Genomic DNA, 20,333 nt, shown 5'->3' with positions numbered 1-20,333 from the left:
GATTGGGATTTGTACTTCTTATATTCACATTTTTTTGCAGTGGACAAATTCCATGGCCAATTCATTCGTAATAACTAATAGTGATTTCTATGATAGTCCTCACTTTGTCTACCTTTTCCAAAATTCACGTTCCCATTTTAAAATTCTCAGAACTCATCATCATGTTTTTCCAAATTTTGAAAGCATCTATGCTCCTGTCCAAGAGCGTTAAGGTAGCCCGTCCCAAAGGTAAGAGCGTAACATGGGCATACTGAAAATAGTTAATTCTTAATTATGCCATAATAAAAAAGTTGATGATTTCGTTACATTTACGAAAGCATCTTCTAAAAGACCATATAGATGCAATCCTTAAACTTAGAAGATGTTATAAAATCTATTTTTGAATGTGTAGATAGAATTTTATGGCTCAAAAAGTCTGATTACTGATATTCAGATCCTTATAAAATTCTACTTGTATAAGAAAAAATATACGTTTTAAGTTGATTATTGGTTTTTCCAGTATAATGGTGTCATTGCTCAGTTAGTTTGTGCAAAATATACGCATATCTAACTCTATATTCTATTTTCAATATCCAATCTATGTTTTTATTTATTTCTAAAATTGTTCTTAAATAAAGGATACTTTTTAACTAAACTTGGCAATTTCCGTTGTCCATCTTATTGCTTCTTAAGATGAAAGGCGAATTTGTCCAAGTGGAAGCAAAGAAAAGGGTTAGCTTTGTGAAGTGAAAATAAATGATAAATTTGGAATATACCTAAATAATGTAAGATTGATTATGAAAAGCAAAATTCTAACTGATAGTAGTAATTTTCCATGGATCCCATTTAACAGTAATTCTAACTGATAGTAGCTAAACAGACTCACTTGAGCGCCTCTGTTTTTACTTTGATCCGGGTCGTTAGACTTGGTTTGGTTTTGGATCCAGATTCAGATTCGACAATCGAATTAAAATCCTAGCTCATAGAACAATTAGATCCAATTTTGAATACGTGACCAACTGAATTTGGATTTGGTTGAGAGTCCGATCTGAAACCGAACCATAAACTCCCTAAGAAGGCCAACCAAACTCAAACGTACAACTTTTCCCTTTTTTGAAGTATTTCATCCACAATTAACTCTTTTGATGCACGTCACGCTTCAAAGCACTCAGACACGCCTGCCATTAACTTGGTGCGCTCAAGAAAGGCAGCCCTAAAAAGTAAAGCCATGGGAGCAATTACTTAAAGCTTGAGAGATTTTAATTTTGGCGCTAAGTTTATACCTATAATGTGAAGGAAGGAACAACCTTTTTCAAAGTTTTTAGTAAAGGTTATACTCTTCATAAAAAAGTAAACTTTTGTTAACCTAGGTGTTAGTGATGACCATAAACATATAGGTTCATGGCTGTTTGCGAGAGGTGAAACAATTCCTGTTCTCCCTACCTTTAAGGTTTAGGGCTGTTTCAAGACGTGCATAGTCTTATAGTACACCTTTTAATTTGAATGTCGAACGTACCACCATTTACAATTCAGAGAAATAACTCCCACAAGAATCAAATTGAGGAAGTGTAATCAGTGTGATCCTTGAGCCGATAAGCTATGCTATGTCCGTTGAAGCAAAACATATAGGTTAGTGATAGAAGATATTGTTAAAGTTTTTTATTCATCGGGCTAATGAAATTTCACTTAACATTCCTATGCGATAGTTTTCATCAAATCTATGGCATTTATTAGAAAATTATAAAAACCAATATCCTTTTTGAAACTATGGATGACTATAATCTTAGAGGATGCTATCTTGAAGGTATTAAAAAATGTTGTTTGAGATTAAGGGTGCCATTATAAAGACTAAGTGGACCGGTTTTTGTCCCTCCCTCTTCCCCCATCTCTCTCTCTCTTCTTCTTCTTCTACTTCTTCTTCTTCTTCTTCTTCTTCTTCTTTTGTGATTGTGGTCTTTCTCTCCCCTCTGTGCTGAGGTTGTGGGGACAGAGCAGAAGCAAACTAAAAGACACTACAGAGTGAGCAAGAGATCACGGGATCGAATGAGCTATTTATGCGTTCCAGATGAACTATCACAGAAAAGTCAGGAGAGAGCACATGCTTTCACAAGAAAAACAAAACTGTCAAGTTCTTAAGAAAAAAGAAACTGGCATGGTGGTACCTTTTCACTTTATGAACATTTTGGCGTGCTGCGAAATTCCAGAACATCTTGTGACTCTTGGGTTTCCAAAGTCAATAAGAACAGTGGCGAATCCAACAATTTCCGGGTTTTTTACCAACATCATGGATCTCACCGCAGTGTTTTCCAAGCAGAAAGGCAAAAACATGTTAGATTAAGCGACACAGTATAACGTCCCTACGTGGGTCCATTACCGACACTAGAAATGCCCTGTCTGAAACCACTTCCCATATAGGTCCATCATGTGCACAAGCTGAAGCTCTACCAACCATTCATGTGGGGAGGGATCCACCCCCATTTGGAAAGGGGCCCTCCTCTGCTTTCCTTGAACGCCCTGGTGTTGGACCCTCCATTGCAGACCAACTAAATGCTGAAGCTGGCAAACGCAGTGAATCTTGAACACCGACAGAGCGTAGCCAGAACCTCTCTGCTTTGCACGTTGTCGACTGTTGGTGTCGGTGAAGACGCCGTGTCGGTGAAGACGATACCTTCAGCTTGGTCGATTTGGTGGTAGGTGTTCTTCTTCTTCCTGTGTAAGAAATGCAAAGCAAGAAATCTGTCTCTGTTTGTGTGTGCGTGTAACATTAGATAATATATTCTTGATGTGTTTGGACGCTCTTTGGCTCTACCAGAACGTGATCCAATCTAACTTTGGATGCATTTAACTGGAATGCGCTCGACTAGTAAGCCTTGAGGAGTAACTGTTCCTCCTAAACCAGTTCAATTATGCACCAGCGTGGACAGACAAATATGAACAGTCATGTTGTGTTCTGCTCCTAAGAGGCACAGGTTTAAGCTCTTTAGAAAAAAAAAAAACAATTGTGGGTCTTTGTCATTGTTCACTTACTAACAACTAACAAACGTGTTGCACAGGAATTTTTTAGGATCTTTAAACTCCAAAACTACAGAAATCACAGTGGCAAGGTTTAACCTAAACATGCAAAAAACCTCAACGAGTGTGAAAGGTTCACAACAATTTACAGGAGACATAAGAGATGAAAAATGGTAGTTTGCTTTTCCCATGTTTTCTATCAAGGGCTTGACAAACAGAAGATGGACAAATTTACAGAAAATCATTAATTTCCATCTTTTCTTGTCGTAATTTTGCAAACATATGTGTTCACACGCCATACCAAAAGCAATAAATTAATCCTATAAATTACCAGCCGCCTACGAGTTCAGAGTCTGACGCCTCCAGGTGAGGGGTCTTTAGAAGTTGTTTGGCAATAGTAATTTCTTGACTTGTTAAGGGGCACTCTAATTATAAATTTTAAACACTCATGTAAAAAATTAAAAATTCATGAGGTTTCTATATATAAATAATGTAAATTTAGAGGTCCAGTGTGGGCAATTGCCCACTCCAGCCACAACGTAAGTAATGGTACGTCACTGCTCTATATATTTAAAACACTTTAAAAAGTGTTCTATGAATCTTTGACAATGAAACAATAACACACTGTTACTAGTGCAAGTTCCAAGAAATAGCTCAGTTACGTGAAATCCAAAATTAGGTTATTTTCATCAACAGTTATGTAGTCAAAGCCCCTACATATCCAATCGCTTCTTTCCAATCACAAGAGAGCATTAAATCAAACCTGAAGGACCCACAAACAAAATGAAATTTATTCAGTGACATAATGATACCAAAGGTTGCCCCTTGCGATGATCATGATTAAAACATCATCATGAGCAACAAAAAAGTACCAAAAGCAGTCTTTCATCATTGGAATACATAATTAATCTTTTATAAGGGAAAAAGTGGGTCTTTAATAAGGCAAGACTTGACGACAGAAACACAGTACAAACCAAACCGAAAACCAAACAAGCCCAAATCCCAAATCTCACATCACCATGCGGAGGAGGCAACCCTTAGGAGCGAAAGGGAGCTTTGACAACAGCCCGAAATCTAACAATGTGCTGCAGTTTCAAGCATAATTAAGCCGAAATATATCATTCAGAACATAGAAGCTTCCCTGTTGAGTTGGCATCAAATGGAACATCTGCAGTACAAAGGAGAACAAGAAACAAAAGGAATCAGGATCTACAGCCGTTAAACGAGAAAAATGTATTTCACAGATGCCAATCACATGTTTTGCCATAAAATAGAGGCTCCATATGAGCCGCTTGTCCAAGGTGTAAGATATTGACAATGAAACTTAAAAGAAAACAAACATAACGTGTTAAAGGGACAAATCATTTTGGCCTTCCTTGTAACAAAAACAAAAGCCTTTACTAATGGTAAAAATATGAAAAAGTCCATTTCTACTGATTTTAAAAGAACACATTTTCTTGGTTCTTTTTCTTCAGAAAAGAAAATTCCCAATTGATCAGTCAGACCCGCTATACATGTCCCTGTGTAGAACCATCACCTGGGACAGCCCGTAAGGCCGTAACAGATCTTTAATGCATAAATTAACAGGCCAAATCACATACCGTAAAGAAAAAAGAAGCAAGGAGAAGAGGACAATAAATAAATAAGAATATCCCAAAGGACCTGAACAACAACAGACAACCACAGAATCCACTATTTCAATCACTCAACACCAGAACAGGTCAAATAAAACAAGATAAGGTGTTGTTCCTATTGTTTGACAGCTTCAAACAAGAACAACACAAGCCTTAATCAAAACAACCATATTTTAAATTTTATACATCTAGTAACTTCTATTTGATATCTGGGTACACCTTGTAGTTACCAGCAGATTAGCACCCAAATGACAAATCTCTCTCTTTGATTTACAAGACGAAGCTACTAAATGATACCAATAACTTGAAAATGCTGGCCAGAGGCCTCATAAAGATCTGAACAGTGCATTCCTGCTAAGAAGATAAGCATTATATTATCTTATATTATATTATATTAATATTATATTACATACATATTACATATATATATACATCCTTAATCTAGTCATCAAAACAAAATGAAAACGTTACTTCAATGTGAATCTTACCTTTATTTTAGCATACAGAAGATAAGCATGAGTAACTATGGCCAAACCAAAGGACAGAATAGTGATCAGCTCAATGTGTTACATCTACTAAGGTCAATTTGACAAGTCAATTTATAAGAAAACGAGAAAAATATAGTTATACCCATACATTGTGTCCTCAACCAATTGCCAGTTTTAAGATTGACTAAATGATCATTCTCAGTATCAATGACTAGAACCTTGAAAATAACGGGGTAAAACAAAAGAATATGCTTACAGGTCTGGAGGCCATTCAACAGAACAGGAAAGAGGCAGGACAACTGAAGAGGCATGACAAAGTTACTCATCCAAACTGTAAGTGAATAAAACATGGACTGAAAGAGGCATGCCAATCAAAAGGATGTCAGTGACATAGAACTTTGCCCCAAATGTGCTACAAGTTTTCCTAGGGTTTTCTGAATCCCTTTCAAGAACAAAGAGAATTGAAAGTGGGATTGACTCCCCAAGTTCAGAATTTAAATCTGAGTTTCCCCAGTTTAGCTCAGAAAGTTGCAGACCTCAAATTTATCCTGCTAGTATGCCACATGAGCATATGCAAAGTTGTGCACACGAGGAGCTGGTCCACACCCTATGTGAGGGACTAGCCAGTCCATGTAAACCAAAGATCATCCTAAGCACTGTCAACTGACTAGTCTCTAGGTATTAGTTAGGCCAAAGATGGGGACAAGGCCAACTTGAACTACTAGCCCCCAAAGTGAGGTTTGTTAAGAAAACTATGTTTCAAAATTCAAACAAGTGTAAAAATTTACCAAATTTGTTTTTCTTTTCTTAGCTTTTTTTTCTAACCTACCTTCAGCCGCTGTTTTATAATTAGCTTTACATTAACTGATTAACCCATAGTCACAAAAAACACATTTTTTTCGACAAAAACGCAATAAATAAAATTGCTGATTAAAACTAAAAAAAAACACACATTTTTTGAAAAAAAAAACCTTAAAAACGAAACATGTTTTTTTGAACTTTTAACCCATGTTTTTCTCATTTTTAGTGTCTTTGTCCTTTTTCATGTTTTTTAATGCCAAAGAGATTTTTTTCATTTTCTATTTTTTATTTGTTGCAAATCTACTTATTCTTTGATGTTTGTGTTATTAGTTTCTCATTTATTTTATTTTTCGCTCATTTTTATTTTTTTTAATTTATAAAAATTTACTCATATTTTGTTTTTTTTTCAAGATCGCCGTATTATACAAAAAAAAAAACCTCACCGTTTAAAATTCCAAAATGTTATTTGTGCCCATGCTAAAACCTATGCCCATCTTCTACTCTCTCTCTGTCTCTGAAATGTGAAACTATTTTGTGTTCATGATATATATTGCTCAAGCTTTATTGACGAGGTTCTTCTTGAAATCAAACGACAAAAATTATAAAACGTAATAAAATGAAAAAGGTTCTTACAAAAAGCTTTTTAAAAGTTCAGAATAATTATTATAATGTCAAAACAAACCCAAAAAGTTAAAATATACCAATAAATGAAAGTCTTGCAACAATATCACCATATTGTTGCGATATTTTCACAAGAAATTGAACCGGCGATATTTTCAAAATGTTGTGATACATTCTTGTCTTTTTTGTATTATTCTTTTATGGTGATCATCGTGCCATATTTTGAAAATGTTGCTTATATCTATGGCTATGATATCCCCCCCCCTCCCCCCCCCCCCCCCCCACCCTCCCCCCACAACCCAAAAAAAAAAAACATGAAGACATATTCAATTAAAAAGTCCTAAGGGAAGGACATGAACATCAACAAAAAGTAAAAGAATACTAAAAGTTTTAGGTTTTTTGGGGAAAAAAAAACGTGACTGGACTTTATCAAGTTAAAAATACAAAAATTGGACAAAATATGGTATATTTCCTGACTGAAATAACTTTGAACGTCATGCAGTGTAGACATGGGCATAGCCATATTGCACCTCAAATCTTGATGCTACAGAAATGGTTGCCATATAAGAGGCTGAGATTTGAAATTTAATGTCATCAAATGCATTTAAACAATGGCACACTTAGGCCACAACAAAATCAACCTGATAAACGAACAAGCAAGTCTCAGTTACTCAGCAAACAAAAATCCTATGCCAATGGAAAATTAAAGTGACTTTTAAAGTAGCAGAATATGAGGAAAAGAATGGAACATGAAGGATGAGCATTCAGAGGAAAGGTTGCCTTTGATTTTTCAATTATTGTAAATAAGGAAATTGTAAAATTTTATTGTACATCATTTTACTCACTACACTTTAAAATTTACTTTCAGTATTTTTATGAAAAGCTTTAATTTGTCTAAATAAGCCGAAATCTGTACTAACACACATTCAATCTAAAGTGAATTCTAAAGATTGGATCATAGTTTTGGAAGGAATACACCTATACACACTCCCCTGATTTGGTACCTTAATTGAAAAATGACAGTGAAACATTGTTCCATCTTTCTTTAGCACTTTTCATATCTAACTTGAACTCAATCCTCAACTTGACCGTAAATAGTATTTTCTTCTATGTTGCTAAGCAGAGAGGTGAAATTCCCAATCTCAAAAAATTTAAAAAATTAAGGCAATGCTTTGTCTTCTCAAGTCTACGGCATCATTGTTTTTCCTTTTTACAAATGAAACCTTAAAATGTGTTCACATCCATGATATATCAATATCTAGACATACTGCTTGTTATATGATTATAGACATTTACAAAACTTGATAGCAAATTTATCATTAAAATGTGCAAATAAGTAATTTCCAAATAAGATTATGCATAAGTAACATGATAATATTATGATATTATTGCAGTAATATGATGATATATCTTTTTTAAAATATCTTGCATTTCTTGCAAGAACTTCCAGTTTTTATCATGAAGCTTTGAAGTGGTGATATTTCCATGAGAACATTGGTGACTACGACCTAACATATTCAAATAGAAAAGAAAAACAATTAAAAAAAATCTAAAATCAAATAAAAGAAAACAACATAAAAACCAATGTACTATGATATTTTATAGATGAAATAGCTAGAAAAGAAAAAAATTGTATATCAACCCACTTAATAGGACATGTGAGTTGGCTGAGAGGCCTCGTCATGTAGACAGTGCTTAAAACATGTCTTCACTACACAAAAGGATAATCAAGTTTTCCCATAAACAACATTCTTAAGCAAAAAAAAAAAATCAATATAAATCTACTAAGAGACATGCTGGTTAGACTGGGAATGAATTGAGTCGCTCATGGCTCAACGAGATTGGGCCATTAAATTGCTTGTTTGCGATTGTCAAATAGGCTTATCAGGCAAACCTCAGCCAGTTCGCATATCTAGATGAACCAAGTATGAATGACTAGCCTAGCTAAATGCTGATGTGGGCTAATTAGTGCACGATATGCATATATCATTATATTGTTCTATATGTGTTTTTTAATATTTGCATGTATATCATATATACACACTATCATAGCTATACAATGCATACATAATGACAATATAAAAGATATTATGTTTTAAAAAGACTGCTTACAAAATAAACCCTTTCCATGAGATTAACTGCTTAAGCTCAGCCAGAATTTGAGCTCAGAGTTGGTTCTTTTGTAAACAAGCTTTCATCCTTATTGAACAAATTTGAACAAGGCCGCATTGGCTTCTTTGGCATAGTAGCTTCCGTTATCAGACCTAACACTGGCCAAGTGGCCAAGCAATTACGCCAAATAAACCAGAAAGATATCACATTGTATGTAGGCATTAAGTATTAACATAAATATATGGTAAATCAGCATCTATATATGTGTGTGTGTATATATATATATATAATGACAACATCGACAATGCTCCGAAAACACATTAACAATAGGTGGAGCAATACCTGGCTAAGTATCACTAATAGCTCATCTACAAAAACAGAGTGATGCAGAAACAATCCATTTTTACCAATCTGCGAAGCGACAAGGATCAACAAAAGCATGAAAACCCACAACCAATCGGTAACTGTTCACCATAGACAGTTGCAGGCATGCAGCGATCTTCAAGACCCACACCCCAACCTTGTAGCCACTTCAAATTTGTAGCAATATGAAGTCCAAATATAAAAAAAAAAAACAGTTCAAAGAAAGAGTTCATCGCATCGTCATAAACCGCATCGGACACCATAAACAACTGGTAGCAGCAAACTCACCCAAAGAAGGAAAAAAAAACAGTAAATAGTGAGTGTTGCTTGCGTATGCATACAAAGAACAAACGAATGAATCTGTTCCTCAATAAAGAGAATCACGGAAAAAGTTGATCGCATACCGTAATAATAAAATATAAATTAAAAACAAGAAGGACAATGCGCAAAATAAAGGGAAAGAAAAACCAGAGACGAACCCCATCAAACCAACAGACAATACCCTGAATCCTAGAAAATAATAACCCATTTTGAATAAAACAAAGATAAGATTACTTCGAGGAACCAAAGGACAACGTCCACGACAATAAGATTAAAATCAAATAACAAACTAAACCAATCAAACAATCAATCAATAAAAGACAAACCATCATCATATAAATTCAGATGACAAACAAACCAACCAACCGTGAAAACCCCATAAATAACCCTCCAAACAACATATATTCAAAGTAATCCCTAAATCATATAACCAAGACCTGAAAACAAAAACCAAAATGTCAAGAATACCACCACATTCATAAAGCCCTAATTGGCAAATCACCAAAAACCGAAAGCAAGAAGGACAAAAATATGAAATGCCAAAAATGACCAAAAAAAAAAAGTAGATCCGATCCACAGAGACAGAGTGCTGCGAACATGAAACTAGAGCAGGAAGAAGATAGAAGCGAGTGGAAGAAGCACGTGCCTGACTGAACTTGAGGGGGTGCTGCTCGCCAGCGAGCTGGAGGTTACCGGAGACGAATACGAGCATGCCGCCGGCGGGACCAGAGGGCTGACAGTCGACGGTGGTGATGCTGTGCTGGCACTGCTGAAAGGGTAGGGAGGTGAGCTTGGCGGTGATATTCTGAGATCCCTGGATCTTCTGCCCTTCGAACGTGAGCATCGAAGCCTCCTGGTAGAGATTCGCGAGGCCTGCTCTGTTCGCGTCGAACGTGCTGTAGTAGTGCTCCACGAACGCCTTCGCCACCGAGTCGGGATCCATCGATGAAGATCACTGGCCTCGCTCTCTCTCTCTCTCTCTCTCCTTCGAGAGGGAAAGCCCGACGACGACGTAGATTTGCAGATGGCTCTGCGCTAGGGTGGCAACTGAAAAAGGGGCCGCCATTTATAGGATTAAGCGTAGGTATTTTTGTAATTTAGCATTCGGGCGGGAGACATCGCGTAAAATGTACGTGGGAGAGTCTCACTGAGAGACTCGGCATTTTCTCCGATTCGACTCGGATTTGCTTTGACGGTTCGGGTTCAAGGTGGATTTGGAACTGAATCCGGACCAATACGTTTGATTGGATTAAGCGGTCACAGCCAGATCCAGATCAAGTCCTACATCCGAATCCAGATCCAACCAAAATCAGCAACTCTAGCTACCCATTCTCCTATTGCTCATAGCCATTCCTTTCAAGTCCATACTCATTGAATGTAAATTTGAATTCTGTTAGATACTTGTTTAAAACTGAATTTGAATCCAATCAGATACCATTCCTTAAACTATATGATTTTTAATCAAATATTACAAACTTTTTTCATATTCTAACTTTTGTGAAGCAGTTGATTCAGAAACCCAATCCAAATTGAATCAAAGTAACACCTCGTTCATATCTATAAAATCATCATCAACATCATCCTCGATATTTGGTTTCAAGACTTTAGAACTCAAATATTTTGACCTACGTTTTACCAGCTAAGCAAGCACGCTTTAGGACACTTGTCGAAGCAAATGCAGTGCCACACTTGTCATCTAATACGTCACCGGCACTCATCCAAATAGAGAAAACAAAAAAGGCTTGTCAACGTTTCCAATGAATCTCAAATACAAGCATCATTTTTCTGATTTTCTAACATGGGTTCCAGTTTTTACTAATAATTCATAGAGAAAAATAATTAAAAATATGACGAACGCAGAAAGCTGGGTCCCTTAATTCTGAAACTTGTGAACATTTAATTAGTTGGTTAGCATGATCATTTTTCATTTTTTTCAATTTTACAAATTTTAGCATTTTAGACTCATCTCTACCCCAAATAAAACTTGGTTCTCTGGAGTTAATGCGGCTTCTAGTTTATGTCACATGAATACACCTAGGAGAACAATATACATTATGCGATACTATGCTCATCCACTAATGAAAAACAGCATGCCTATTGAAAAACAGAAGCAAATTGGACTGCCCTTAACGACTAAATTTTTCTTAGAGAACTATTAAAAACTTAACCCCAATGTAGAGACGCAAATGGAGATAAGAACAGACAATTTTAACATTATCTGAGGAATTGAAGGATTCGTGTCGACTGATCACCATTTTCATAGACATACGACATATTTTGTCTTCAATAACCAAAAAGATTATGAATTTGAGTAACTAACTCCGATTTCCAATCTATGAGAACAGCCAGTTTACAACTGTAAGCATCAGGGCTACATTAGTTTGGACTTAAGCTCAACTGAAGGGCTTTAGCAACGAATTACGGTCTTGCATGGGCTTGAGATAAACATCCCCAGTAAAAAATGAACACGGGGACTACAGAAACTCTCGGCTAGATGTAGCGCAGCTTGCACTCAAGCCAACGGCAATCAAAGACTGTTTCATACATCGGGTTCACTTTCGGAATTACAGGTTCTTCTTCGTTGAGGTAACCGAAGAATGTGACATACAATTATGTGAATGTAGTACAACTGTAACGTGAGGTTTCCACGTGAGGAAGTTAATGTAATTGGAATCTAATTCTGACATTCTGGAGTTTTTGGTTTCTAATTCCATAAGTTACTGCTCAACTTAGACAACCTCTGGTAGGGTAACAGTCAAGAAAGTCCACATTTCATCAGAAAATACTAACTCATAAGCTATCAACAAATCATTTAATCAAGACTTCAAGAATTTTACCTCAGTGAAGATTTGACCTCATTCCTTCACTTATCAGATGGCAGACCAGGACCATCAATAGCTTGACAGTTTCCATTCGTAAAAAGAAGGCCAAAAGAAGTTTCATGCTACAAATAGCACAATGTCCTGCCATAAGAAGATAGACAACAAGAAAGCTTGTAGCTTGTATAAACCATCCAACGAGAAGTGCAGAGACTTCTTATGCAGAATCGGTAACATCCTTGGACCTCTCCATTGATGACAACAGCTGTGGACTTGTTTCTAATGTGCACGAGTGCATTTCCACAAGAAAGGATTCAATATCAGGTACCATTGTCATCATATTGTTCTTCATGGCCTCCATGGTAAATGGGATTCCTTTAGGGCACACATCAGCTTGCACGATCAAGAACAACAGGTGGATCATACAGGACAAGGGCTCTGCCACATTGATATGTCTCCAATAAGCTCCCGAAGCTGGTCCATAAGAATTTCGAGATATCTGTTCTTAATAGCAATCTCCTGCAAGGAACCAAACTTGAGATTAGCAACAAATTCTTGAAAAAATTTGTTAAGTGGTTATATAATGAACAAGTTCTTGAAAAAATTTGTTTAGTGGTTATATAATGAACAAACAGCATTGTCAATTCCATCAGGAAATCCAATACCAAGGAAATCATAAATGATAACAGCAAAAGATATTTGACTGATCCATAACAAACCACATTTGAGTGGTCTGTAAACAATAGTATGAGCACAATGAAAACTTGTTAAATGCAAGGCTACTCAACATGCTAGCAACAGGGTTCTGGACCTTGGGCTGTACTATTCAGCTCACAACCGGCTGTTCTCAGTGTAAAGAGGCGCCTCTCAGTTCAAATGATTTTTTGTACAATCACTTTTTTTTTTCTCGTTAACCTCAACTTAGAGTCTTTGCACACTCGTAGCCTTTCAGTGCTACATCTAGCAAAAGGCACTCTTTCCTCATCTGACAGGGATACGAAGAACACCCTTTCCATACACAGCACGAGCTCTTAGATCTACCACTCAATATTTTCAGCTCTGTTGTCCTGAATTTACTGAATCAAGCTAAAAGAACTCATAATTCCTTATGGTACTGTGTGTTTTCATAATTTAATTAGGAAAGACGTCAATCCATGACAGACTCAAAAATATTGCAGACAGCAGATATGAACCATCGACCTGAGTAGAAGTTTCAAATTGCATTAATAATACCTTTTTCAACTCCGCAACACGCTCTTCAAGTTTCTTAATTTCCACTGGATCAGATTTGGCTTCCGAGGTACCCATCATGGATCCTGCCTCATTCTGTTCTGCCTACATTGAGCAAACAAATCATGTTATTCACCTCAAACAAGAAACAGTCAAAGAGAATTAACGTGTAAAAAGCCAAAGAAAAAAAAAGAATGGGGGGCATTTCAGTTTTTATAGGCATGCGGGGGCTGGAAAGAACACTGCAAGTTCATGCCATCAGACACGCCGTATGTATTAAACCTTCGACTTTCTTCAATCTCAACGTCTCCAATCTAACCCCCTTAGCGAGGTAGATAAAGCTGATATTGGCTGAAAGCCTGAAACCCACAATTTCAAGCAAACATGATATACAGAGTTTTTTTCCTTCAACAAAATTAAGCAAACTATACAACCACAACCAAAGGTTCCTGCGGTTTCACATTTTCCTTTCAAGGTTTCTTCTTAAATGATCCCACTTCCCTTTTATTATCGTTTTTAACTGAATTTACTGTTGAGTACTCATTCTTCACAGAAACTCAATTACCTTTATCGGTTCACCTTAGGCATTTGTCTCCGTAAATGCCACCAAAACCGTCAAACAAACCATTACATTACGTCCTTCTCAGAACCACAGAAACCTGAAAACGAAGCCCGACTGCCTAATCGATTTTCAGCAATTTAAGTTCAAATGCTTAACTTCACGTCAACATACATGAAAATTCCCTGGCTTTTGATGTTTTACAGCCTTCCATCAAGAACAACTGCTTTCTCACACAAAATTTGACGCGTTTCGAAAGAAATTATCGATTCTAAATTCTTCCTCTGACAAGTCCACGATTACTAAAGGAATCGAGAGAAAACAATAAAAGTGAAGTGAAAACAAACTCAGAGAGTCAAGCTTACCGCTTGAGAGTTAGTAATGGCGCTGATCACGGCCCTGAGAGCAGTCACCGTCGATTTGTAGCGGAAACGCGCCTCCTCAAGGGCCCCTCCCCCTGGCTCCGCCTGGTGCGGTCCATCATGCTGCTCGGCACCAGACTGCGCCGGCGATGCAGTTGCCCAGAGCCCCGGATTGCAGAGCTCCTCGTTCATGGCCGTCAAGATCTGGTGGGCTGCCTGAACGGTCTCCTCCAGAAGCTTCTGCCCTTCCATCGCCAGCTCCTTCGTGCTCTTTCCTCCTCCTCCTCCCCCTCCGCTTAAGCTCGAACCCTGCTTCTCCTCCATAGCGTATGCACACAAATACGCGGAAACTCAGGCTTCCGAGCAAAAAAGAAGTCGCTTTTCTCGAAACACGAAGTAGAGGCAACGCTATGGTTCGCGCAAAACCCTAACTTTAAGAAACTCTTCTCCGGTGATAGGATTAGGGTTGCAACGGCTCGAGATTCCTGAATGCTTAAAAGATTAGTGTCGACGCTTTCGCCGGAACAGCGCCTCGCCGCCCGATTCCGTCACAGCCTTCCAACGGGATCGCCGTCGGGCATCGTTATTTTCAAACGACCCTCCGACGAGCAAAAGAGCATTTCAGTTTTCAGATTATCAGACCGCCGACCTTTTTCCTATATTCCATATCAGGGACCACTTTTTTGAATTTCCTTATTCAGACTTGATTATTGAGTACTTGTTAAATATTTTTCTGCTTTACCGTAATGAGTTTTTACATGTGAAAACCCGAATCAGATGTCAGAGGTCGAAACGCAAGGTCAAATCGACCAGTATGAGCTCATATTAGTCGATATATAAAAAGTAAAAGTTGTTCAAAAAATTTAAACCATATTTAAGTCCAATACACATAGGCTTACAAGGTTTTCGTTTGCACCTCCAGAGGAATGCAAAAATTTATGAAGAAGGCACTGTTCCACGGATCATTGCTTTGAAGGAATTAGAACTTTTAGACCAATGGGTAGATTTTGGAGTCCATTTTAAAAGTTTATTATTAACTGATAGCCAACAAACTGAACAACTGATCTCTGCATTTGCTATGGATATCATCCATGATGTATCCACTTTTTAGAACAAGTTCATCCTTTTGTCAATTTTAAACAGGATTAATAAGCTCATTACGATCATATAATTAACAAAATAAGTTTATCATTTGAAAAATACTTTTAGGCCACTTTGATGAAGTCATTCTTTCATTGCTCTTGTTTAGAGAACATTTCAATAAAAGAAAAACAATCTTAGTATGAACAGGTTATACATAAAAGAGAAGTCCCCGTCCTCCAATGGTCGGTCAGGAAAATAACTTCAAAGGATGGAAACTTCAAAGGCCTGTAAGATCGCATGAGAGCTTCAAAGACCAAATCTTAGTGGTACAATTCGCATGCAGGTTATGTTCTCGAGGAGGCTGCACGTTTTATTCTAAAGGAAAATCAATATCGACTTTCTCTATTGAAATTTTACAAAGAAAAACTCCAATTTGTTCAGGGGTATAATAACAAGATCACATAAAACGCACTTGCTATCTGCTTGTGATGGAACAACAATCAAGCAGGTAGGAGAAAAATTAACATGAATGTTGCACTATGTGTCACATTATATCCAACTTAGCTTCTTTCTTCCCTGTAAAAAGATCCTTCAGCTGGCAGTTAAGCACCGGCCACCATTTGCTGTAAAGAAAACACATCCCCGTGCTTCCAAGATATCAATTGACCCTATTATATGCAAAATTGCAAATTAAGATCGTCTGGCTAAAATCATAATGAAAGCGTTATGAAGGAGCTTTGGGGAAAATAAAAGCCAAACAAAAGGGAGAAAAAGTAGATCAAACTAGCTCTACGTTATCCACGAGGCTATTCAGCAATTATCTTGTTGCCAATTGCTGAAAGGTCCAAATACTCAGGACTGATCGTATCATTGGAGGACTTATTGAATGACCGTCAAATAAAGATTCTGCAGTGAACAATCTATGAAACAACAGCACATGGAGAAAAAGGCTTATATAGAGAGGGGTCAGGAGCTCATAAGGAGTACAACGTTCTCTCTGTAGTGGTGCAGCAAGAGAAAACTAAGACGGCCCGGCCTGCTTCCCACCATAGTCCTGCTTAATCTCCCATACAAGCTTATCCATGAACTGACATTTCTTGTCATATCCCCAACCTGGATTACTCTGCAAAGAAACCACAAGCAATAAAGAAGAGGTGTATTTCAGAAAACCATAACACAATTATTCTAATACATTGTAGGTATGGTCTACAATTATCCCACAACTTACTTTTCCATTCAGAAAAATGCTACCCAGAATTGCAACGTGGTTCCACTGATTTTGTTGTCACGTTTAAACAAATGTTCTTTATTGCAACAGATTAGGTAGTTAACGTATTGGTAAAACATAGGTTGATTCTTGGGCAGAAATAATAGGATTTGTAGGACCAGATTCATTTAATGTTCCCAGCTATGCAATTTCCATCTACATGTTACTTCCATTTGACATAAACGAAATTCTGTAGGCGAGGAAACTAGAAGAACATTTTATGATGGGGTCTCAAAGCAAAGAAATTAACTATACCAGGAGTGTGGTCCTGTCCTGCATTTTGACGTAAATAAGCAACAATATATCTGTCGATCTTATCAATATTAGCAACATATCATGAATTCACTACCTTAGAAAATTTCAACTGAATGTCTGTAATACAGACCAGTGTAACGGTCAACTCAAAATTTCATATCAAGCCTAACAAATATAAACCATTGACAACAAGCAACCTACTAACATAAACAGTAGGCTGATAGCTGAATTGTATCTTTAAGAAAAAGTGGAAATTTGGTACAATAAACCCACTAGTTTTACATACAAAAAAGGCACACTCGATTCACAAAGCTATTCTGATAAGGTAGTTTAAACTTCAAAGTTCAAGCTTCAAAGTCTGCTGTTCTGATTATTTATACCCATAAGGAGGCTTCTCAATAAAGAAATCTCAAAGATGTAACTGAAAATGATACCATAACTAATGGCAACTAAGAAACCTAGTTTTTCGTTCATTTAATTTCATAAAGCTGACTACAAATGTTCGTCACATGGATATAGAAGTTGAACGAAGTGAGATATGTAAATGGGTAGTATAATTTTCAGGATCTACCTGTTAGACCTAGAAAGGAAAATTATTGCCACTTCATAGAAACATCTAACAATTTGGGCCATCTGCTTCCCAAGTTAATATTGCGGTGTCAATGTGCAATAAGTTTCATGTTTGTAATAAGCTTTGCATATAATGCACCTAGCTGGAGAATCTGGAATAATGATGGAAAAACAATGACATAAAGTATGCAGAGCAAACGAAAGGAAAATAACAAAAGGATATGACAAACCTTAAGAGAAAGAAGAGCCCGGTTAGTGAAGTTCTTTACAGAAGAAGGAAGGTTTTCTGGAAGTGTGCTTGCCACCCTTTCAAGTTCCTCATTTTGCTCTTTTGCAGTCACTCTCTCAGGTCCACAGTAGATATCGATGAGTTGCTCCATGTAAGGAGCCTTTTCCATTGTTTCCTTCACTACTTCCTGTTTGAAAATTTTGGCAGGTTTCCATTATAATTTTTTATTACATTTATAGGACATGCATAACTGAACTGACAATTTCATGAGCATGAACTCCAACAAGGAACCGATAAAGTGCAAAGCCAAGAACGAAGTTAAGAGAAATTCATCCTAAGATGTGTTGACCTATTAAAATAATTTTTTTTATTTGATCCAGGACTAGGTATGATCCCGGGTGTACCTATTCTTTTATCAGTTCCACTTGGAAAATGATAGATCTAAGGAGATTCAATCGAGGTATTGAGCGTGTTGTGGGGCGTTAGTTAGAAAACCACAGGACACATTATACATGCAAGTGCGTACTAATGTCTTGGAACCATGAGTAAACAGAGTTCTTCCAAAAGTTGGTCACAAGGACCTCTTTCTTCTGCTAGAAGCTTAGCCCTAAACAGGCTAAATTACAAGCACCTTGATGAATTTAGCAGTACAGTCTCTTAAACATGAAATAATTCGTACTGCATATTTAAGCAACCAGCAGTCGAACTTGCACAAGCTTCAGAGGATTTGGAATAAATGGAGAAAAAGTTCGCACCGATAAGATGATACTTCAGTCTAAGACTTTATATATAATTTACAACATTTTAACGATATCATGTGACACCCACAAATATTAAAAATGCACACACCTAAAACAAGTAAATGTGAATGGAAAAGCAAGAGAATCAACAGGAACAGTAATTCCCCCACAGAAATTCAATGTTAAGGACTTTAATTCACAGAATGATGGACAAATATATATATACATAAGGAAAGGATTTAATGAAGGAAAATATAACAAGAAAAAAACAGAAAACAATGAGCGAAAAAGAAAACATACCTCCCATTCCTCTAGACTCTGTATCCCCTCATAAGCCATCAAAAACGGCTTTGCCTTCTCCAGTGCCTCTTCAAGAGACATTATCGGCTTCTCATCAATATCCGGATTAGTACCAAAATCCTCCATCAAGTACTCTGGTTCATACTCGATCTAAAACAAGTTCCAAATGTCAATGTAACGCAAGTATCTAAGCAAAATGACCAATCTTCAATTGAAAGCACAATTTCTAAAAGAAAAATAGGCTACCCACATAAGCAAAATGATCAATGCGCGTGCGTGTGTGTGTGTGAGAGAGAGAGAGAGAGAGAGTACCATGTTATTCATATGTAAGGCATCCAGATAGGCCTCTTCCATGGGAGAAGGCAGAACTCTGCTGCTCATCTCATCGAAACCTTCCATAATCACCTTCATATTGTCCTCACCGATCCTCTCGGTGAGCTTCTGCCCGTCTGTACTCTCACCAAGATAGAGCCCACCGCCAACATCATCCTCCGCGTCTTCGTCCCTGAATCGCTGCCCCCACTCACCCCTCTCCCTTCTACCACGAGCTCCACCTCTCGTCCCTCTACCTCTTCCTCTGAACCCCCTACCCCTCTCCCCCCTCCCCATTTCAGCCGGTCCACCTCTGCGGGCCATCCCGGCAGGCGACGATGACCTCCTCGACGGCTCTCCGCGTGCCCTTCCCCGTGCCGGCGCTCCGCCACCTCGTCGCTGACGAAGATGCCGGTTCTCCTCTTCACCAACCGCAGGGCCGGGTGGCGGCCTAACTGGCTGTCCACGGCCGCCCCCCGCTAGTCCAGAAGCTAGAGAAGAAGGCAGACCGGATTCTCCGGCCGCAGGAGGTGCAACGCGAAATTGAGTTTTCTTATCCGGTTGTGGACCCGGGGATTCGACGTCACCTCGCCTGAAAAAGATGGGTTTCAAGGGACGGGCGCCGCCGGCTTCTTGTTGGGAAGGGGAGGCAGGATGGCCTCGGCCGCCGGGCGGCATAATATCGGAGATCCAGGAAGAGAAAGAAGGGAGGGTTGGAGCAGAAGGAACAGGTTTACCTTTTCCATGACCGAGACCAGAGGGCGGGAGCCCGCTAGGCTCCTCCGCCTCATCCGGAGACACGCCGATTCGGCCAGGAAGTGGAGAGCCACCGCCTCTGCCTCTTCCCCTACCACTACCACCAACGCCGCCGCCGCCTGATGCAAAAGAGGAGAATGCAGAACAAGGACGGATGAAGGATGGCCTCCCTGTGCTCGTGGGTAGCCTCCCGATGCTCCTCATTCTCTCGGCCTCTCCCCCACTCTACGCCTGAATTGCGCAGCTCCGACGATCGTCCACTGCAGTAGGGGTTTTCGTTACCAAAACGACACTGAGTCTGCTAGAAATAACAAAAACACCACCGTTCGTTCAGTCGTTTCTGTAAAATCCACTTATGTCCTCTATTCTCAAAAGAAGACTTCACATTTTATATTTTCTAAGATGGTGGTAGAGATCTCGGACTCTCTAATTCTAATTACTGTATCTTTGGATTCATTTAGTTCCCAATGAATTTTAACGAGATCATGAAATTTCACACTTTTTTAAGCTGAAAAAAAGT

At 38.2% G+C, this 20,333-nt stretch overlaps 3 protein-coding genes across 3 annotated transcripts; all 3 read right to left on the bottom strand.

The window, feature by feature from the left end:
* Positions 1-3,760: 3,760 nt before the first annotated feature.
* On the bottom strand, positions 3,761-10,386 carry LOC116258112 (nuclear transport factor 2B). The gene is made up of 2 exons (XM_031635236.2): positions 9,978-10,386; positions 3,761-4,159 (listed from the first exon to the last, which is right to left on the bottom strand). The coding sequence occupies exons 1-2, from the start codon at positions 10,272-10,274 to the stop codon at positions 4,085-4,087; spliced, it is 372 nt and encodes a 123-aa protein (XP_031491096.1). The 5' UTR covers positions 10,275-10,386; the 3' UTR covers positions 3,761-4,084.
* Positions 10,387-12,117: 1,731 nt separating this feature from the next.
* Positions 12,118-14,932, bottom strand: LOC116258110 (mediator of RNA polymerase II transcription subunit 30). The gene is made up of 3 exons (XM_031635235.2): positions 14,305-14,932; positions 13,384-13,485; positions 12,118-12,669 (listed from the first exon to the last, which is right to left on the bottom strand). Exons 1-3 carry the CDS (start codon positions 14,623-14,625, stop codon positions 12,571-12,573), a joined length of 522 nt encoding a protein of 173 aa, XP_031491095.1. The 5' UTR covers positions 14,626-14,932; the 3' UTR covers positions 12,118-12,570.
* Positions 14,933-16,144: 1,212 nt separating this feature from the next.
* LOC116258109 (uncharacterized) lies at positions 16,145-20,081 on the bottom strand. The gene is made up of 4 exons (XM_031635233.2): positions 19,058-20,081; positions 18,746-18,895; positions 17,707-17,892; positions 16,145-16,507 (listed from the first exon to the last, which is right to left on the bottom strand). Exons 1-4 carry the CDS (start codon positions 20,015-20,017, stop codon positions 16,406-16,408), a joined length of 1,398 nt encoding a protein of 465 aa, XP_031491093.1. The 5' UTR covers positions 20,018-20,081; the 3' UTR covers positions 16,145-16,405.
* Positions 20,082-20,333: the final 252 nt, after the last annotated feature.

The sequence above is a fragment of the Nymphaea colorata genome, chromosome 7, assembly GCF_008831285.2.
Source record: "Nymphaea colorata isolate Beijing-Zhang1983 chromosome 7, ASM883128v2, whole genome shotgun sequence".
Taxonomy (NCBI): domain Eukaryota; kingdom Viridiplantae; phylum Streptophyta; class Magnoliopsida; order Nymphaeales; family Nymphaeaceae; genus Nymphaea; species Nymphaea colorata.
This window is presented reverse-complemented; position numbering and strand designations above follow the sequence as displayed.

Excerpts from the sequence above, each read along its gene's own strand:
- LOC116258112 (XM_031635236.2), bottom strand. The coding sequence starts at position 10,274 with ATGGATCCCGACTCGGTGGCGAAGGCGTTCGTGGAGCACTACTACAGC. Across the intron at positions 4,160-9,977 it reads ACCCCCTCAAGTTCAGTCAG|ATGTTCCATTTGATGCCAAC; the intron begins GCACGTGCTTCT and ends TTTGTACTGCAG.
- LOC116258110 (XM_031635235.2), bottom strand. The coding sequence starts at position 14,625 with ATGGAGGAGAAGCAGGGTTCGAGCTTAAGCGGAGGGGGAGGAGGAGGA. Across the intron at positions 13,486-14,304 it reads CCATTACTAACTCTCAAGCG|GCAGAACAGAATGAGGCAGG; the intron begins GTAAGCTTGACT and ends TGCTCAATGTAG. Across the intron at positions 12,670-13,383 it reads GTGTTGCGGAGTTGAAAAAG|GAGATTGCTATTAAGAACAG; the intron begins GTATTATTAATG and ends GGTTCCTTGCAG.
- LOC116258109 (XM_031635233.2), bottom strand. The coding sequence starts at position 20,017 with ATGAGGAGCATCGGGAGGCTACCCACGAGCACAGGGAGGCCATCCTTC. Across the intron at positions 17,893-18,745 it reads AGAGTCTAGAGGAATGGGAG|GAAGTAGTGAAGGAAACAAT; the intron begins GTATGTTTTCTT and ends ATTTTCAAACAG. Across the intron at positions 16,508-17,706 it reads GGGCTCTTCTTTCTCTTAAG|AGTAATCCAGGTTGGGGATA; the intron begins GTTTGTCATATC and ends GTTTCTTTGCAG.